At 41.7% G+C, this 18,824-nt stretch overlaps 1 protein-coding gene across 1 annotated transcript in view; it reads right to left on the bottom strand.

Moving 5' to 3' along the window:
• Positions 1-6,856, bottom strand: part of LOC101362044 (inhibitor of carbonic anhydrase) — a 50,009-nt gene extending 43,153 nt beyond the window's left edge. Inside the window, 2 exon segments of the mRNA XM_012556978.1 lie at positions 5,774-6,373; positions 6,628-6,856. Of these exon segments, the coding sequence (XP_012412432.1) occupies positions 5,774-6,373; positions 6,628-6,856 (829 nt within the window).
• Between the last annotated feature and the right edge of the window lie 11,968 nt (positions 6,857-18,824).

The raw sequence follows: 18,824 nt of genomic DNA, 5'->3' as shown, positions 1-18,824 counted from the left end.
GAGTAGCGGGATATAAGATAAACATACACAAATAAATCAGCTTCCTACGCACCAATAATGAGAACAACAAAAAGGAAATCAGGAAAACAATACCATTTATAATAGCCCCTGAAAAAATAAAATATGTAGCAACAGATCTAACCAGGGATGTAAAAGACCTATTCAAAGAAAACTACAAAACACTACTGCAAGAAACCAAAGGAGACTTACGTAAGTGGAAAAACGTACCTTGCTCATGGATAGGCTGACTCAACATTGTGAAAACATCAGTTGTACCCAAGGCAGCCTACAAATACAATGCAATCCCAATTCAAATACCAACAGCATTCTTAAAAGAGGGAAAAACTAATCATTAACTTTATATGGAAAGGGAGGAGACCCTGGATAAGTAAAGCACTACAGAAGAAGACGAATAAAGTAGCAGGATTTGCACTACCTGACCTCAGAACCTACTGTACAGCTACAGTAGTCAAAACACCGCGGTACTGGTACAATGACAGATGCATTGACCAATGTAAAAGAATCGAGAACCCAGATATAAATCCATCCACCTATGGCCACCTGATCGGCGACAAGAGCCCAAAGTCCATCAAACGGGGAAAGACAGTCTTTTTAACAAATGATGCTGGCAAAACTGGATGTCCATCTGCAAAAAATGAAACACGACCCATACCTCATACCATACACAAAAACTAATTCAAAATGGATCAAAGATCTAAACATAAAGCCAAAAAGTATAAAGTTCTTAGAAGAAAAAATAGGATCAACACTAGAGGCCCTAACACATGGCATTAACAGGATACAAACCATAACTAACAACAAACAAACTCCAGAAGACAAGCTAGATAACTGGGATCTTCTAAAAATTAAACACTTATGCTCATCAAAAGACTTCACCAAAGGAGTAGAAAGAGAACCTACAGACTGGGAAAAAATTTTGGCTATTACAAATCAGACAAAGATCTACAACAAAAAGATAAATAATCCAATTTAAAAATGGGCAAAGGAAATGAACAGACACTTCACCAAAGAAGACATTCAAGCAGCCAACAGACACATGAGGAAATGATCGACATTACTAGCATCAGAGAAATGCAAATCAAAACCACAATGAGATACCATCTTACCCTGGCATTACTGGCACGAATCAAAAAAATAGAAAACAACAAATGTTGGTGAGGCTGATGGGAGATAAGAACTCTTATGCACTGCTGATGGGAACGCAAAATGGTACAACAATTTTGGAAAATGATATGGCACTTCCTTAGAAAGCTAGAAATAGAAATATCATATGATCCAGCAATCCCACTCCTAGGAATATATCCTAGAGAAATAAGAGCTGTCACACGGATAGACATATGCACTTCCATGTTCACTGTTCACAATAGCAAAAAGATGGAAACAACCTAGATGCTCATCAACATATGAATGGATAAACAAACTATAGTACATACACGCAATGGAGTATCACACGACGATAAAGAACAATGATGAAATCTGCAAAGCATCTCACAACGTAGATGAATCTGGAGGGCATTATGCTGAGTGAAATAAGTCAATCATGAAAGGACAAATACTGTATGAGACCACTATTATAAAAACTCATGAAAAGGTTTACACATAGAAACAATCTTTGATGGTTACGGGGTGGGGGGCAGGACAGAAAAACACTAAATAGACTATAGATAAGTGGTAACTTTGGTGAAGGGTAAGACAGTACAACTTGTACAAGGCAAAGTCATGGAAGCTCCATAGACACATCCAAACTCCCTGAGGGACCGAATTGCTGGGCTGAGGGCTGTGGTGACTATAGAACATCTAGCTCAACTAGCATAACATAGTTTATAAAAATGTTTTACATTCTACTTTGGTGAAGTGTCTGGGGTCTTAAAAGCCTGTAACTGGCCATCTAAGATACGCTATTGGTCTCACTCCTTCGGGAGCAAGGGAGAATGAAGAAAAGTAAAGACACAAGGGAAAGATTAGTCCAAAGGATTAATGGACCACAGCTACCACAGCCTCCACCAGACTGAGTCCAGTGCAACTAGATGGTACCCGGCTACTACCACTGACTGCTCTAACAGGGATCACAATAGAAGGTCCCAGACAGAGCTGGAGAAAAATATAGAACAAAATCCTAACTCACAAAAAAAGACCATACTTACTGGCCTGATAGAGACTGGAGAAACCCCGAGAGTACGGCCCCCAGACACCCTTTTAGCTCAGTAATGAAGTCACTCCTGAGGTTCACCTTTCAGCCAAAGATTAGATAGGCCCATAAACCAAAACGAGACTAAAGGGGCATGCCAGTCCAGGGGCAAGGACTAGAAGGCAGGAGGGGACAGGAAAACTGGTAATAGGGAACTCAAGGTCAAGAAGGTATTGACATGTCATGGGGTTGTTAACCAATATCATAAAACAATATGTGTACCAAGTGTTTAATGAGAAGCTCGTTTGTTCTGTAAACCTTCATCTAAAGTATAATAAAAAAAAAAAAAGAAATGGGTAAAGTAACTATGTATAGCCATATACTGGAATATTACTCAGCAATAAAAAGGAATGAGCTATGATACAGGCAACAACACAGATGAATCTCAAAACAATTAAGCTGAGTGAAAAAAGCCAGATACCAGACTATGTACTATGTGATTCCATTTATGTGAAATCCTAGAAAAGGTAAAACTCATCTATAGTGACAGAAAGTGGGATTGACTGGGAAGGGGTAGTGGGGAAGCTTGGGGGTAATGGAAATATTCTATATCTTGACTGAAGTGGTGGCTACATGGATGGTTATACCATATTTGGCAAAATTCATTAAACTGTAATGTTATGGATTGAAGCGTGTCCCCACAAAAGAAATGAGGAAATCCTAACCCCTGTATCTGTAAATACGACCCAGTTTGGAAATCAGAGTTTTCTCTTGTTATGCTAATGAGGCTATACTAGAGAAGGGTGGGTCCTAAACCTAATCACTTCTGAGTAGTGTCCTGTTAAAAGAGAGGAACAGACAGAGACACACACACAGGGGGAAGACAGACTCCAATCGAGGACCTATCTATTAGGAAAGGAACACCAAGGACTGCCGGGAGACACCAGAAACTAGGAGATAGGCCCACAGAAGAAAATGACACAGCCAAGGACCTGATTTGGACTTTTAGCCTCCAGAACTGTAAAAAAAAGAAATTTCTGTTCTTTAAAGCCACCCACTTCTGGTATTTTTCATTATAGCAGCACTAGGTAACTAAGACATGTATATAGACTTAAAATGGGTGCATTTTCTTACATGTAAATTATACTTTAATAAAAAATTATTTTAAAAATAAAAAGAGAGAAAGCCAAGGGTAAAGGGAGTTAAGTAACCTAGACTAGGCCAATCATGAATAACCATGTGACAGTTTCAAGAAGGGGCAATCAGAGCCCACTGTGAGTATTTCAAACAGACCCTGGAAAGGAGAGCCTGCTAGTGATCACATGCTCACTGCATGGAGAAAGCTCTTAAACCCTAGAAGAGCAATATGCTGAGAAAGGAAGTAGAGGCCAAGGTGTCAGAGCCCTTGGTTTCTGGCTCCTGCAGGGCATTCCAATAACAATCTCCACCCCCAACCCCAACACCTTGGCCTTCTTAGTTTAAGATAGTATGGCTGGGTTTCTGTCATTTGTCACCAGAAGAGTACTTATTGGATTAGAACACTGAGCCTTGAAGAAAGCATGTTCCACACTCCAGCCAAGAGGGAGGAAATGTGGGGGATGGGGCAGAGAGGGGCCACTTTCACCTCTGGTTGGTAAACCAGGAGTCGACTGGGAAAATGGACTTTCAATCAGCACCTGCCATTGCCAGGAGAGGAGATGGAGAAAGAACAAACAATACAAGTCCTACTCAGGAAGAATTTGGAAAGGAGGCCAGAGGGGCTGTGCTCTGGGTTTCCTTGTGATTTACTTGGACCACAGCTGTGCTCTTCCTTTCTGGCCTCCTCCAGCCCCAGCAGAGCTCACTGTGTGCCTCCATGCGACCGTGCTGGGTCATGAAGGAGCCATCAAGTCACTTTGCACCTCTTGCCCTCTCCTCCTTCTGTCTTGATCTGTTTCCCATATATAATATCCTACCGCACAAATTATTTACAACATCCTGAGACGTGACAGAGCCAGGGCATGACCTTAATAGCTCACAACATGTTTTTTCCTTTTCAAAACGGGCGACATAATGATACTCTAAGTAACCTATGAGGTTTTTTCTGCTTGGCATTTTGTACACTCTCACTTTCAATGTCCTTTTTTATTATACTAGCTGCACTGGTCTCTTTCCAAAGGGGTGTGGGGACTTCTTGGCTCTTGCGGCCTTGGTCTCCCTCCTTTTCTTTGTTCTTTTGGGAGATGGCCTTCAGCCTGCAAGGCGGCAGCTAGGAAGGCTGCCTGGCTATTTTGGTCTGTAACTTTCTTCTTGCTCCTCATCTCAGTTAGAGTAAACTTGGCAGGCCAGTTTTACCAGCCGAGGGATTTTTATATGTTTTTTTGCCTGTTACAAACATACAGATTACAGTCCAGATGTCCAGCATGCATATCTTTAGTTAATAAAGAGTTTCTTGTAGTTGTTGTGTTATGTATACTCATCCAACCATGGGCTACATAATCCTTGCAAAAATTATATATAAGCTCTGATATAGAAATGGCTTTTCAGAACTCCATAAAGACAGCCTGCGTTGCTGCTGGACTGCCCGTTGGTGTCATCTCTTAATAAACTTTCTCTCTTTCTGACTTGGAGGATGTTTTTCATTGGCTTGACTGCTCCAGGGCACGGACCCTAATTGGGCAACAAGGGCTAGACAGAATCAACAGTTGCTGAGGCTGGGAGAACTCTTGATGTACATGAGCAAACTGACTTTGCACCATTACCTTCCTCACAATATCCCAGCTAAGAGCCATGGAGGAGCACCCCCTCACCACCCCAACACATGAAAGAGCCTCTGTATTTATTTGCAGGGTATTTACCAGTGATAACTCACTTGTGCCTAGAGCTCCACCACTAGGTACATTGTTTCATTTCACGTTCACAGCAACTCTTGTGCTTATTGTTTAAAGGTGATTCCTAGTGAACTAATAAGGAAACCAGCTCAGAGAGGTAAGGGGACCACTCATATTCACAAGCAATGGGCTGGTGGGTTTGGTTTCAGGGCCATTGTTTTTCTGCTACACCTGTCTACCTCCCTGGTGTGTGTGTGTGTGTGAGAGAGAGAGAGAGAGAGAGAAAGAGAGAGAGAGACAACTGCTAGAGTGGAAGGTGCTGTTCAGTTCAGGGCAGGAAGCAAGAAGAGTGCCTCTAGTTACATGCCAGACACTCCACAGTGGCCCCACCACTTAATAACACTGGGGGAAAATCTCTGTGTCTGTTCCTTAACTGTAAAAGGAATTCATGGCCTTTGTACCAGAGCTCAACAAACTTTTTCCATAAAGGGCTAACCAAAAAAAAAAAAAAGCCCAAACCTACTGTCATCGAGCCAATTCCCACTTACAGTGACCCTATAGGACAGAGCAGAACTGCCCAATGGGGTTTCCAGGGCTGTAATTTTTATGGAAGCAGACTGCCACATCTTTCTCCTACGAAGAAATTATATTGCATATAATTTCATGTGTCACAAAATATTGTTCTTCTTTTGATTTTTTTTTTCAACCATTTAAAGATGTAAAAACCATTGCTAGAGCATTCTGCTGTATGTTTCAGGCGGCAGGCCGGATTTGACCCGCTGCCCATAGTTTGCAAACCCCTGCCCTAGGTTACCGGGTTTCTCTGAGGACCAAAGCGTCAGTGCACCTAAGGAAGGCACTCTGGGGTCAGAGGGGCGCTCGGCTGCGTCGGGATCCCTTGGACAGCCAGGCCGGCTGGTTACCGCAGTTTCCCGCTGTGGCGGACCCACTACTGGCCCCTGGACCCCTCCCCGGAGCACCCTGAAGGGCCGGCCCCCAACTTGGCTCCCAGCGCCGCACTCACCCAGGGCCCCGGCGCAAAGCAGGCCGCAGACGCTGAGCATCATTCTCTGGCGCGGGCGCGCGTCTGGCGCGGGCGCGCGTCTGGCGCGGGCGCGCGTCTGGCGCGGGCGCGCGTCTGGCGCGGGCGCGCGTCTGGCGCGGGCGCGCGTCTGGCGCGGGCGCGCGTCTGGCGCGGGCGCGCGTCTGGCGGGGTTTAGGAGCTCCGGAGCGGAACGTGTCCGCCTTCTCCTCTGGATTGGCCCACACGGGCTGGTAGCCCTCGCCACACCTTCCACCGCGTCCCCGCGTCGGCCGTTGAGCAGCCAGGGCTCTTGGTGGGGCTGGAGGGCAGCATGCTCCCACCCATTCGCCCTCCGACTTGCGGCTGCCCGTTTGCTCCCAGGGCTGGGGGCTTTGAGGGTGGACCTCTGCTTCCGTGGGAGGGGTCAGAGCAATCTCGGAGCTCCCTTGTCTGTCTTCCCTAATCCACACGGAGAGATACTGAGGCCCAAGGCGAGGCTGATCTGCCGAGACTCCCTGACACTTCGACGATCATCTAGGCCAGAAGCTCCTAAGCGTTTCAGACTGATTCCACGGGTCTAGAGAGCGGTCTACAGAGTGAAAACTGTGAACCCTTCACCCAGAAATATGCATGCACATGCATACACAACACTGTGAACACTTCTGAGGGATCTTCAGGCTCTTCCTTCTTAAGCTTCTCCATTTGATCGCTCCCAAGCTCTTCCCGAAGCTCCCTCAGATGACACTGTCCCCTGCAACCTCCTGCTCTTGGGAGCTTGAGGCCAGGTGAAACCACAAGGTCTGTCCCTCCCCGGCAACCCGATTTTCTGGAGGTCTCCTGATGACTTCTCTGATGATTAATGAGGTTGAACATCTTTTCACGTGCTTATTGACCATTTAGATCCTTTCTTGTGTATAGTATTGGTTCAAGTCTTCTGCCCTGAATACATTTTAAATAGACTACTTTCTATTGTATTAATTTTGGGGATGGGAAATATAATTATTCAAACTACAAACCAAGACTCGTCTAATAAACATCCTCAGAATTGGGCCATAAGAATGTAAGAATGTGTTATAATTGAATTCACATGTCTACCTTATTATATTAACCCACTTCATGCCAAAGACAATGGAAGACAGAAATTCCAACTCATGTCTGTCAGTTACTTTTTCCACTCAAGGAATCTGGGTACTTTTGACTCTTAGGATTTTTGAAAGTGAGAATAGCAGTCCTTTCCTCTTTTTCAATCTACAGGAAAAAGAATTTATATAGTTTTTTCAAGTCTTCAAAAAATTGCTGTAAAATGTAACTTAACAACAAAAAGAAAAATAACCAAAAAATGGGCAAAGGACTTGAATAGACATTTCACCAAAGAGGACATTCAAATGGCCACCAAACACATGAAAATATGCTCAACATCATTAGTCATCAAGAGATGTAATGGCTGTCAATAAGTTGTACACCTGTAAAAAACTGAATTGGCAAACATTGTGTGATAGATATATTCACAACAATAACAACAAAAAGAGCAGCTGCTGAGGCTGCTTATGTACAACCAAACACTTCATGGGATTCGGTTTCTTGCTTTGGAGATTTAGGGTCATGGATTCATGGGACACCCCAGCTAATTGGCCTAATAACATGTTTAGTGCTTCTGTTCTACCTCCTAGTCCATTGCATAGTGCCCAGGGGGTCTTAAAAGCTTGAAAGCAGCCATCAAGGCATAACAATTGGTCTCTAATCACCTGGAGAAACAGAGGAAGAAAGAGAGTCAGAAATAGGAGGAGAAAATGGAATGCAGAGACCTAACTGGAGGGCGAGGGAGGATTCCTGGTGGTGCAGTGGTTAAGAACTATGGCTGCTAACCAAAAGGTTGGCAGTTTGAATCCACCAGCCACTGCTTGGAAACCCGACGGGGCACTTCTACTCTGTTTTACAGGGTCGCTGTGAGTTGGAATCAACTGGATGGCAACGGTTTTGGTTTTTTGGTTTTTGAACTAGGACGGGAGGAGAGCTGGGTGTCCGTGTGCATGTCCTGGGAGCCTCTTTAGGCGGGGCGCCAATTGGCAGTTTCTATTGGCCATCACAGTTTCCATCGCCAGCTTTGAGAGATCATTCAGCAATTTAACACTAATTGTCCTAGGCGCTATTGTCTGTAGTTAGGCCCCTGATGGAATGTGTGGCTAATTGCCTCTATGAACAAACTGCCTGCTTTGCCATGAGAATAGAACTGGATGGTGCCCAGCTACCATTACTAAACGTTTTGATCAAAGATTCTATAGCAGAATCCTGATCAAAAGGGAGAAAATGTAGAACAAATTTTCAAATTTTCATGGAATCCAGGTTTTCTGGAGCCATGGAGCCTGGATGAACCCCTGAAACTATTGCTCTGAGAATCTTTAAACCTTAATCCAAAAATATCCCCTCAAGGGACTTTCGGGCAACATGGTGCTCTAGGCAGAAGCACCACGCCATCCCTCCCCAGCAAAGATCCGAAAAACTAAGCCAAACAGAGAAAACAGCAATCCTGAAACCCTAAGCATCAAACGAAAATATAAAGAACTCAGCCAAGCACCAAATAGAGTGAGAAAACTGGCAGAGAACAGAGAGCAAGAAGACATACATGCAGAGGCCCCCTATTAGCTAACACAGCGCGGATTCACCATCTTGGACTCCTATTGGAGACCAGCGAAAAGGGAGCATGAGAAAGCAGCTTCACAGAGCTTCCAGTAGGAGACAGAATAACTGGCAACCAGTGATATGTGCTTTCCCACCCCCCACCCTTCTTCACCCCCACTCGGCCTCCTCTGCTTCCCGCGGCCACATTCTCTTGGCCAGGAAGCACCAGCTGCTTGGATTCCACCCACCCGCACTGGCTGACTCCCTGAGTGCCATTTGTTGGCTGCTCATGTTCCTTTTTTCCGCTTCTTTTGATTTCTTCCTTACCTCTCACCACCTCCCCCTCCTTTCTCTCAAATACCTGGCTCCATGTGCCATCTTTGCTTCTTCCTGAAGGCTGTGAAACACCACTCGACTGTGAAACTGCTTCCCGACCCATGCTGCCATGCTGGTGGGATCCCGGGGCTTTTTTGTTTGTTTGTTTTGAATTGTTTCTTTGTTTTTTTTTTTTTCTTTTCTCGAATTGGGAGCCCATTCTAGCTGGGCAATACTGTGCAGCTTGGGAACTACCCCCCTCAGTTTACACAGATGCACAGAGGAATTCCTAAGGGCATTTCTTTTTTTGTGTTTTTTTTTTTTCTGTTTTTTTTTGGGGGGGGGTTCTTTTTTTTTTAATTGTTTTGTTTTCTTTTCCCTCTTTTTCCCTTTTTGTCTCTCTTCATTACTCAGTTTCTCATCTCTCTATACCTTCCTTCTCTTCCTGTCCCCTGAATACCTGCTGCTGAGTGACACCTCTATGCCTTCTAGCCAGGCTGTACTTCAACGCCTGGGAGCAACCTCCCCAGAACTTGTAGCCACACCGGTGGGATCCCTGGGAGCTTTTCTTTTCTTTTTCTTTCTAATTTTTATTTATTCATTTTTCTCTTTTCTTTTTTTAATTCTTCTTCTCCTTTTTGTTTTGCTCCATTTCATAGTCACTCATCTCTCCACTCCAATGGCAAGCTCCCTTAGCACTCTTTTTTGTTTGTTTGTATGTGTTTGGTGCCTGTTCCTCTCTCCTCTCTCCCATACCCATCTTAGCTCCATACATCACAATATCCCCCCTCCACCCTGCCTACCTTCACTGCGCGCTTAACATCACACCACTAAGCAGCACAGGCATGGCCTACCGGAACCTGCCCTGCACTGCGTACTGGCCCGCCCTGGTGGCCACAGTAAGTGCCACAAACAACCCATCCCAGAAACTCCTCTTCAGCTAGACCTGCCCTGCTGTACCATATCTGAGCAACTGACCCTGCCCTTTGGAGGAGGAAAAAAGTATCATGTCCACAGACAAGCAAACGACAAAGAACACACAGCCTGCCTGCTCTGACATAGCCAAATAAAACGAAAGAAAAGGGCAAAACAAACAAGTCTACAATCAAAAAACGGGAAAAATAACTACTGAATACCCCAAAGACAGCAGACAATATCAAAACATTTACAAAAACAGGACAGGATGGTTGCAGTAGGCATCCCAAATAAAACACCAGGTGACTTTTCCGTAGAAGAAAAGGCACTAGAATTACCTGATAGAGAATTCAAATCTCTAATACACAGAATTATCCCAGAGTTGAAGCAAAAAGCAGACAAAAATGAGGAAAAAATAGACAAATTCATAGAAAAGCCAGACAAATTCATGGAAAATCCAGACCAAAAAAATGGAAGAATTCAGGAACAAAATGCCAAAATAAATTCACAACTAGAACTCATACAAAAACAACAATTAGAAATCCAAAAGATAAACAACAAGATTTCAGAAATGGATGATGTCATAGAAGGTCTGAGAAGCAGATTTGAAACAGTGGAAGACAGGATCAGCGAAATTGAAGACAAACACCTGGCTACAACTCTGTTTGAGGAAAACTCAGAAAAAAGAATGAAGAAAAATGAAGAAACCCTGAGAATTATGTGGGATACAATCAAAGGAAAAATTTTCGAGTGATTGGAGTTCCAGAACAAGGGGAGAAAACAGAAAACACAGAGAAGATCATTGAAGAACTGCTGACAGAAAACTTCCCCAATATCATGAAAGATGAAAAGCTGGCGACCCAAGAAGCTCAACAAACTCCATATAGGATAGACCCCAAAAGAAAGTCACCAAGGCATATCATAATCACACTCACCAAAACCACAGACAAACAAAGAATCCTGAGAGCAGCTTGTGAAAAACAAGAAGTCACATACAGAGGAGAAACAATAAGATTAAGCTCAGATTATTTGGCAGAAACCATGCAGGCAAGAAGGTAATGGGATGACATATATAAAACCTTGAAAGAAAAAAATTGCCAGCCAAGAATAATATATCCTGCAAAACTCTCGTTCAGATATGATGGTGACATTAGGACATTTCCAGATAAACAGAAATTAAGGGAATATGTAAAAAAAACAAACCAAATTTACAAGAATTATTAAAGGGAGTCCTTTGATATGAGAACAAACAACTTCAGCTCACAGGCTGAATCTAGGACACAGGATCATACCAGCGAGATACCAATCTAGGAAATGAACTCTCAAGGACTATCCAAAACCAAAAGAAATACAACAATGAATCAGAGCAGTTAATCTGTAGATGGCAACAACATGAGAACAACAAAAGAGGGAATAAACGGTGTAGGTATAGAACCTTCTAATGGAGAGGAGGGCAAGGTGATACCAAGTAATAATAGACTGCTTCAAACTTGGAAAGATAGGGGTAAATTTCACGGTAACCACATAGAAAGTTAAAAAACCTACTCATAAAAATAAAGAGGAAAAACAAAAAGATCCCCTGAAGTCTTCTTAAAACCAAACAATAGTTTAGCTTCACTAGTAAAGAATGTCTGCTTTGACTACGTCCCACTTTGATGAGTAGCGTCTGGGGTCTTAAAAGTTGCAAGTGGCCATCTAAGATACATCATTGATCCCATCCCATTCTGAGCAAAGAAGAATGAAGAAAACCAAACACACAAGGAAAATACTAGCCCAAAGGACGAAAAGACTAAATGAACCAGAGATTCCACCAGCCTGAGACCAGAAGAACTAAATGGTGCCCGGCTACCACCAATGACCGCTGTGATGGTTAAGACTGTGTGTCAACTTGGCTGGGCCACGATTCTCAGTGTTTTGGCAGTCGTATAATGTTGTGATCACTTCCATGTTGAGATTTGATATGTGATCACTCCCATGATGGGATCTGCTGTGAGTAGCCAGTCAGTTGAAAGGAAGTTTCCTTGGATGTGTGGCCTGCATCAAATATAAGTGGACACTCTGGCAAGACTCAGGGGCATTTTGCTTGCACTGGATCCTGCAGCTGGCTCCTGTTCATCTGATTTCCAGTTCTTGGGACTTGAGCTAGCAGCTTACCTGTGGTCTTGCCTGCCAATCTTGGGATCATTGATCTTCGCAGCCTGTTAGCGAGAGCCCTGCTTTCGGACCTGCCAATCTTGGGTTTGCCAGCCCCTACGACTATGTGAATAAGGAGAAGCCTCTATCCTGACACACAGACTTGGGAGGTTACAACCACTTGAGCTATTTCCTTGGTATAAATCTGTCTCTGTATATATATTTATATGCTTTGCTGGTTTTGCTTCTCTAGAGAACCCAGCCTAAGATAGGGAACACAACAGAGAGTCCCAGACAGAGCAGCAGAAAAATGTGGAGCAGAATTTAAATTCACATAAAAGGACCAGACTTAATGGCCTGACAGGGACTGAAAGAGCCCCCAGAACTATGGCCCCTGTATGCTGTAATAACGCAGAACTGAAACCATGCTTGAAGCCCACTCTTCAGACAAATGTTAGACAGGACTATAAAACAAAAAATAATACACGTAAGGAACATGCTTCTTAGTTCGATCAGACACGAGAGACCAAATGGGCAGCTCCTGTCCAAAAGCAGGATGAGAAGGCAGGAAGAGACAGGAGGAACTGGTTGAAAGGACACAGGAAACCCGGGCTGGGAAGGAGGCATGTGCTATTACATTGTGGGGATTGCAACCAATGTCACAAAACAATATGTGTATGAATTTTTGAATGAGAAATTAACTTGAGCTATAAACTTTCAACTAAACAACAACAGCAAAAAAAGAAGAATGTCTGCTTTGAGCATTGTGCTCTTTTAAGAACTATCTATACAGGATCAACTTGACAACAGCAACTCTAAAGATTAGATAGGAAATTTAGGGGGTAGTGATTTTATGTTAATGGGGGAGAAACAATTTGGAAAAGGAGGGTGAGAATGGTTGCTCGATTTGAAGAATATAATCAATGTCACTGTATTGTTCATGTAGAAATTGTTGATGTATGCTCTGTTGTGTATATTTGTAACAACAACAAAAAATAAAATAAATTACAGGCAATCCCTGGAATATGAACGTATTCCGTTCCTAAAATTGCCTCTGAGTCAAATTTGTATGGAAGTCGGAACAGTTAGATACGGTTCATAACTATCGTCAGTCAATCAAATGTTTGTCTTAGTATATAGCATATAGTGTACCTTTCTTTTTTTTTTTCTTTTTTTTAGTGTACTTTAGATGAAGTTTTACAGAACAAACTAGTTTCTCATTAAACAGTTAGTACACGTATTGTTTTGTGACATTGACAACCACACGACATTTCAACATTCTCCCTCCTTGACCCTGGGTTCCCTATTACCAGCTTTCCTGTCCCCTCCTGCCTTCTAGTCCTTGCCCCTGGACTGGCATGCCCCTTTAGTCTCCTTTTGGTTTATGGGCCTGTCTAATCTTTGGCTAAAGGGTGAACCTCAGGTGTGACTTCATTACTGAGTTAAAAGGGTGTCCGGGCGCCATACTCTCAGAGTTTCTCCAGTCTCTGTCAGGCCGGTAAGTCTGGTCTTTTTTGTGATTTAGAATTTTGTTCTATATTTTTCTCCAGCTCTGTCCGGGACCTTCTACTGTAATCCCTAGCAGAGCAGTCAGTGGTGGTAGCTGGGCACCATCTAGTTGTACTGGACTCAGTTTGGTGGAAGCCGTGGTAGTTGTGGTCCATTAGTCCTTTGGAGTAATCTTTCCCTTGTATCTTTAGTTTTCTTCATTCTCCCTTGCTCCTGAAGGGGTGAGACCAGTGGTGTATCTTAGATGGCCGTTCACAGGCTTTTAAGATCTCAGACACTTCACCGAAGTAGAATGTAAAACATTTTCTTTATAAACTATGTTATGCCAATTGAGCTGGATGTTCTATAGTCACCACAGCCCTCAGCCGAGCAGTTCGGTCCCTGAGGGAGTTTGAATGTGTCTATGGAGCTTCCACGACCTTGCCTTGTGCTGGCTTCGCCAGTATTGTGTACTGTATTACCTTTCATCAATGTTACTACTTATCTATTGTCTATTTAGTGTTTTTCCATCCCCACCCCTCTCCTCCCTCATAACCATCAAAGATTGTTTCTTTTTGTGTGTAAACCTTTTCACGAGTTTTTACAGTAGTGGTCTCATACAATATTCGTCCTTTCATGATTGACTTATTTCACTCAGCCCTCCAGATTCATCCATGTTATTTGAGATGTTTCGCAGATTCATCACTGTTCTTTATCGTTGCCTTATACTCAATTGTGTGTATCTACCATAGTTTGTTTATCCATTCATCTGTTGATGGATGGGCATCTAGGTTGTTTCCATCTTTTTGCTACTGTGAACAATGCTGCAATGAACATGGGTGTGCATATGTCTATTCGTGTGATAGCTCTTATTTCTCTAGGATATATTCCTAGGAGTGGGATTGCTGGATCGAATGGTATTTCTAGCTTTCTGAGGAACACCATACTGTTTTCCAAAATGGTTGTATCATTTTGCATTCCCACCTGCAGTGCATAAGAGTTTCGATCTCCCCGTAGCCTCTCCAACATTTGTTATTTCCTGTTCTTTTAATTGGTGCCACTAATGCTGGGGTGAGACAGTATCTCATTGTGGTTTTGATTTGCATTTCTCTAATGGCTAGTGATCTCGATCATTTCCTCATGTGTCTGTTGGCCGCTTGAATGTCTTCTTTGGTGAAGTGTCTGTTCATTTCCTTTGCCCAGTTTTTAATTAGATTATTTGTCTTTTTGTTGCAGAGGTGTTGGATTTTCCTGTAGATTTTAGAGATTAGATCTTTGTCAGATTTGTAACAGACAAATTTTTTCCCCAATCTGTAGGGTCTCTTTTTACTCTTTTGGTGAAGTCTTTTGATGAGCATAAGTGTTTAATTTTTAGAAGATCCCAGTTATCTAGTTTATCTTCTGGAGTTTGCTTTTGGTTATTGTTTGTATCCTGTTAAAGCCATATATTAGGGCCTCTAGCATTGATCCTATATTTTCTTCTATGAACTTTATACTTTTTAGTTTTATATTTAGGCCTTTCATCCATTTTGAATTAGTTTTGTGTATGGTGTGAGGTATGGGTCGTGTTTCATTTTTTTGCAGAGGGACATCCAGTTTTGCCAGCACCATTTGTTAAAAAGACTGTCTTTTCCCCCGTTTGATGGACTTTGGACCTTTGTCAAAGATCGAGTAACCATAGGTGGATGGATTTACATCTGGGTTCTCAATTCTGTTCCATTGGTCAGTGTATCTGTCATTGTACCAGTAACAGGCTGTTCTGACTACTATAGCTGTATAGTAATTTCTGAGGTCAGGTAGTGCGAGTCCTCCTACTTTATTCTTATTCTTCAATAGTGCTTTACTTATCCAGGGCTTCTTCCCTTTCCATATAAAGTTAGTGATTTGTTTTTCCATCTCTTTTAAGAATGCTATTGGTATTGGTATCTGGATTGCATTGTATTTGTAAATTGCTTTGGGTAGAATTGTCATTTTCACAATGTTGAGTCTATCTACCCATTAGCATCGTATGTTTTTCCATTTATGTAGATCTCTTCTGGTTTCTTGCAGTAGTGTTTTGTAGTTTTCTTTTCTGTTTTTTTATTGTACTTTAGATGAAGGTTTACAGAACAAGTAGTTTCTCATTAAACAGTTAGTACATATATTGTTTTCTGACATTGGTTAACAACCCCATGACATTTCAACACTCTCCCTTCTCGACCTTGGGTTCCCTATTACCAGCTTTCCTTTCCCCTCCTGTCTTCTAGTCCTTGTCGCTGGGCTGTCATGCCCCATTAGTCTCATTTTGTTTTATGGGGCTGTCCAATCTTTGGCTAAATGGTGAATCTCGGGAGTGACTTCATTACTGGGCTAAAAAGGTGTCTGAGGGTCATACTCTTGGGGTTTCTCCAGTCTCTGACAGGCCAGTAAGTCTGGTCTTTTTTGTGAGTTAGAATTTTGTTCTACGTTTTTCTCCAGCTCTGTCTGGGACCCTCTGTTGTGATCCCTGTCAGAGCAGTCAGTGGTGGTAGCTGGGCACTATCTATTGTACTGGACTCAGTCTGGTGGAGGCTGTGGTAGTCGTGGTCCATTAGTTCTTTGGACTAATCTTTCCCTTGTATCTTGTTTTCTTCATTCTCCCTTGCTCCCGAAGGGGTGAGACCAGTGGGGAGTATCTTAGATGGCTTCTCACAGGCTTTTAAGACCCCAGCTGCTACTCATGAAAGTAGAATGTAGAACATTTGTAGTTTTCTTTGTAAAGGTCTTTTACATCCCTGGTCAGATTTATTCCTATTTTATTTTTTTAGGAGCTATTATAAATGGTATTGTTTTCCTGATTTCCCTTTCATCGTTCTCTTTATTGGTGTGTAGATATCCAACTGATTTTTTTCATGTTTATCTTGTATCCTGCTACTCTGCTGAATCTTTCTATTAGTTCCAGTAGTTTTCTTGTGGAGTCTTTTGGGTTTTCTACGTATGGTATCATAGCTTCCACATATAGGGATGGTTTTACTTCTTCATTACCAATGTAGATGCCCTTTATTTTTTTTCTTGCCTTATTGCTCTAGCTAGGACTTCTAGCACAATGTTAAATAGCAGCGATGATAAAGCGCATCCTTATCTTGTTCCTGTTCTCGGGGGAATGTCTTCAACCTCTCTCCATTAAGAATGATGTTGGTTTTTGGTTTTGTGTAGATGCCCTTTATTGTGTTAAGGAATTTGCCTTCTATGCCTATTTAATTGAGAGGTTTTTTTTATCAGGAATGGGTGATGGACTTTGTCAAATGCCTTTTCTGGGTCGGTTGAGATGATCATGTGATTCTTTCCCTTCCTTTTATTTATGTGATGGATTATGTTGATTGATTTTCTAATGTTGAATCATTCCTGCATACCTGGTATGAATCTTACTTGGTTGTGGTGTGTTATTTTTTTGACATGATGCTGAATTCTATTGGCTAGAATTTTGTTCAGAATTTTTGTATCTATAGTCATGACAGACATTGGTCTGTAATTTTCTTTTTTTGTGGTGTCTTTGCCTGGTTTTGGTATCAGGGTTATGCTGGCTTCATAGAATTAATTCAGAAGTGTCACTTCCTCTTCTATATTCTGAAATAGTTTGAGTAGTACTGGTGTAAGCTCTTCTCTGACCAGTAGAATTCTCCAGTGAAGCCATCTGGGCCACGGCTTTTGTGGGGTGGGAGTTTTTGTTTTTTGTTTTCCAATCTCTTCTGTTCAGATTCTCAACATCAGTTTGTGTTTGTTTGGGTTTATAGTGTGTGTCTAGAAATTTCTCCATTTCCTCTAAGTTTTCAAACTTGTTGGAGTATAATTTTTCATAATACTCTATTATGATCCTTTTTATTTCAGTTGGGTCTGTTGTAATGTCCCCCATTTCATTTCTTATTTGGGTTATTTGCATCCTCTCCTGTTTTTCTTTTGTCGGTTTGGCCAGTGGTTTGTCGATTTTGTTGATCCTTTCAAAGAACCAACTTTTGGTTTTATTGATTCTTTCTATTGCTTTTCTATTCTCTATTTCATTTGTTTCTGCTCCAATCTTTATTATTTCCTTTCTTCTGGTGGCTGTGAGCTTTTTTTGCTGTTCAAGTTGTGTAACTAATGTTTTGATTTTGTCCCTTTCTTCTTTTTTGATATGTGCATCTATTGCTGTAAAATGACCTCTGAGGACTGCCTTTGCTGTGTCCCAAAGGTTTTAGTATGGTGTCTTTTCATTCTCATTTGATTCTAGGAATATTTTGATTCCATCTCTGATTTCTTCTATTACCCAGTGGTTTTAAGCAGAGTGTTATTCTGTTTCCATATAATTGATTTTTTTCCCTGCTCTTCCTGTTGTTAATTTCTACCTTGATGGCGTTCTGATCAAAGAAGATGCTTTGTATTATCTCAGTGCTTTAGATTTTGTTTTGTTTTCTATGGCCTAAGATGTGGTCTATTCTGGAGAACGTTACATGTGCGTTGGAAAAGGATGTGTACTTTGCAGCTGTTGGGTGGAATGTTTTACATATGTCTATGAGGTCAAGTTGTGCCCTTTAGCTCTTCTGTGTCTTTGTTGAGTTTCTTTCTAGATTTTCTGTCCTTTACTGAGAGTGGTGTGTTGAACTCTCCTACTAGTACTGTGGAACTGTAAATTTCTCTTTTCAGTGCTGTTAGAGTTTGTTTTCTGTACTTTGAATCCCTGTCATTGGGTGCGTGGATGTTTATTATGGTTATGTTTTCATGATGGATCATCCCATTAGTCATTATATAGTGCCATTCTTTGTCTTTTATGGTGGATTTTGTTTTAAAGTCTATTGTATCTAAGATTAATATTGCCACTCCTGCTCTTTTTTGGTAGCTGTTTGCTTGATATATTTTTTTTCATCCTTTGAGTTTTAATAAATTTACGTCTTTGTTTCAAGGTGTGTTTCTTGTAGACAACATATTGATGGATTCTGTTTTTTTCTCCATTATGTTACTCTATGTCTCTTTATGGGTGCATTTAGGCCGTTTACATTCAGTGTAATTATTTATAGGTGTGAGTTTATTGCTGTCATTTTGTAATCCTTTTTTTTTGTGGTGTTGACAGTTTCTTTGTTCTTCTTACTCTGCTGTGCTGAGTTCCTTTTGTTTGTGGATTTTTTTCATTTCTTTTGTTTTTGTAAGTTTTGTTTTTACTGAGACTTTATGTTTTTCTTCTTTATTTTGATGAGTAGGTTTGTTAACTTTCTTTGTGGTTACCTTGAAATTTACCCATATGTTTCTAGGTTTGAACTAGTCTATTATTATTTGTTATCACCTTGACTTTCTCTCCATTAGAAAGTTCTATACCTACACCATTTATTCCCTCTTTTATTGTTCTGATGTTGTTGTCGTTTACAGATTAACCTCTCTGGTT

This window comes from Trichechus manatus, unplaced genomic scaffold, assembly GCF_000243295.1.
Source record: "Trichechus manatus latirostris isolate Lorelei unplaced genomic scaffold, TriManLat1.0 scaffold00084, whole genome shotgun sequence".
Taxonomy (NCBI): Eukaryota; Metazoa; Chordata; class Mammalia; order Sirenia; family Trichechidae; genus Trichechus; species Trichechus manatus.
This window is presented reverse-complemented; position numbering and strand designations above follow the sequence as displayed.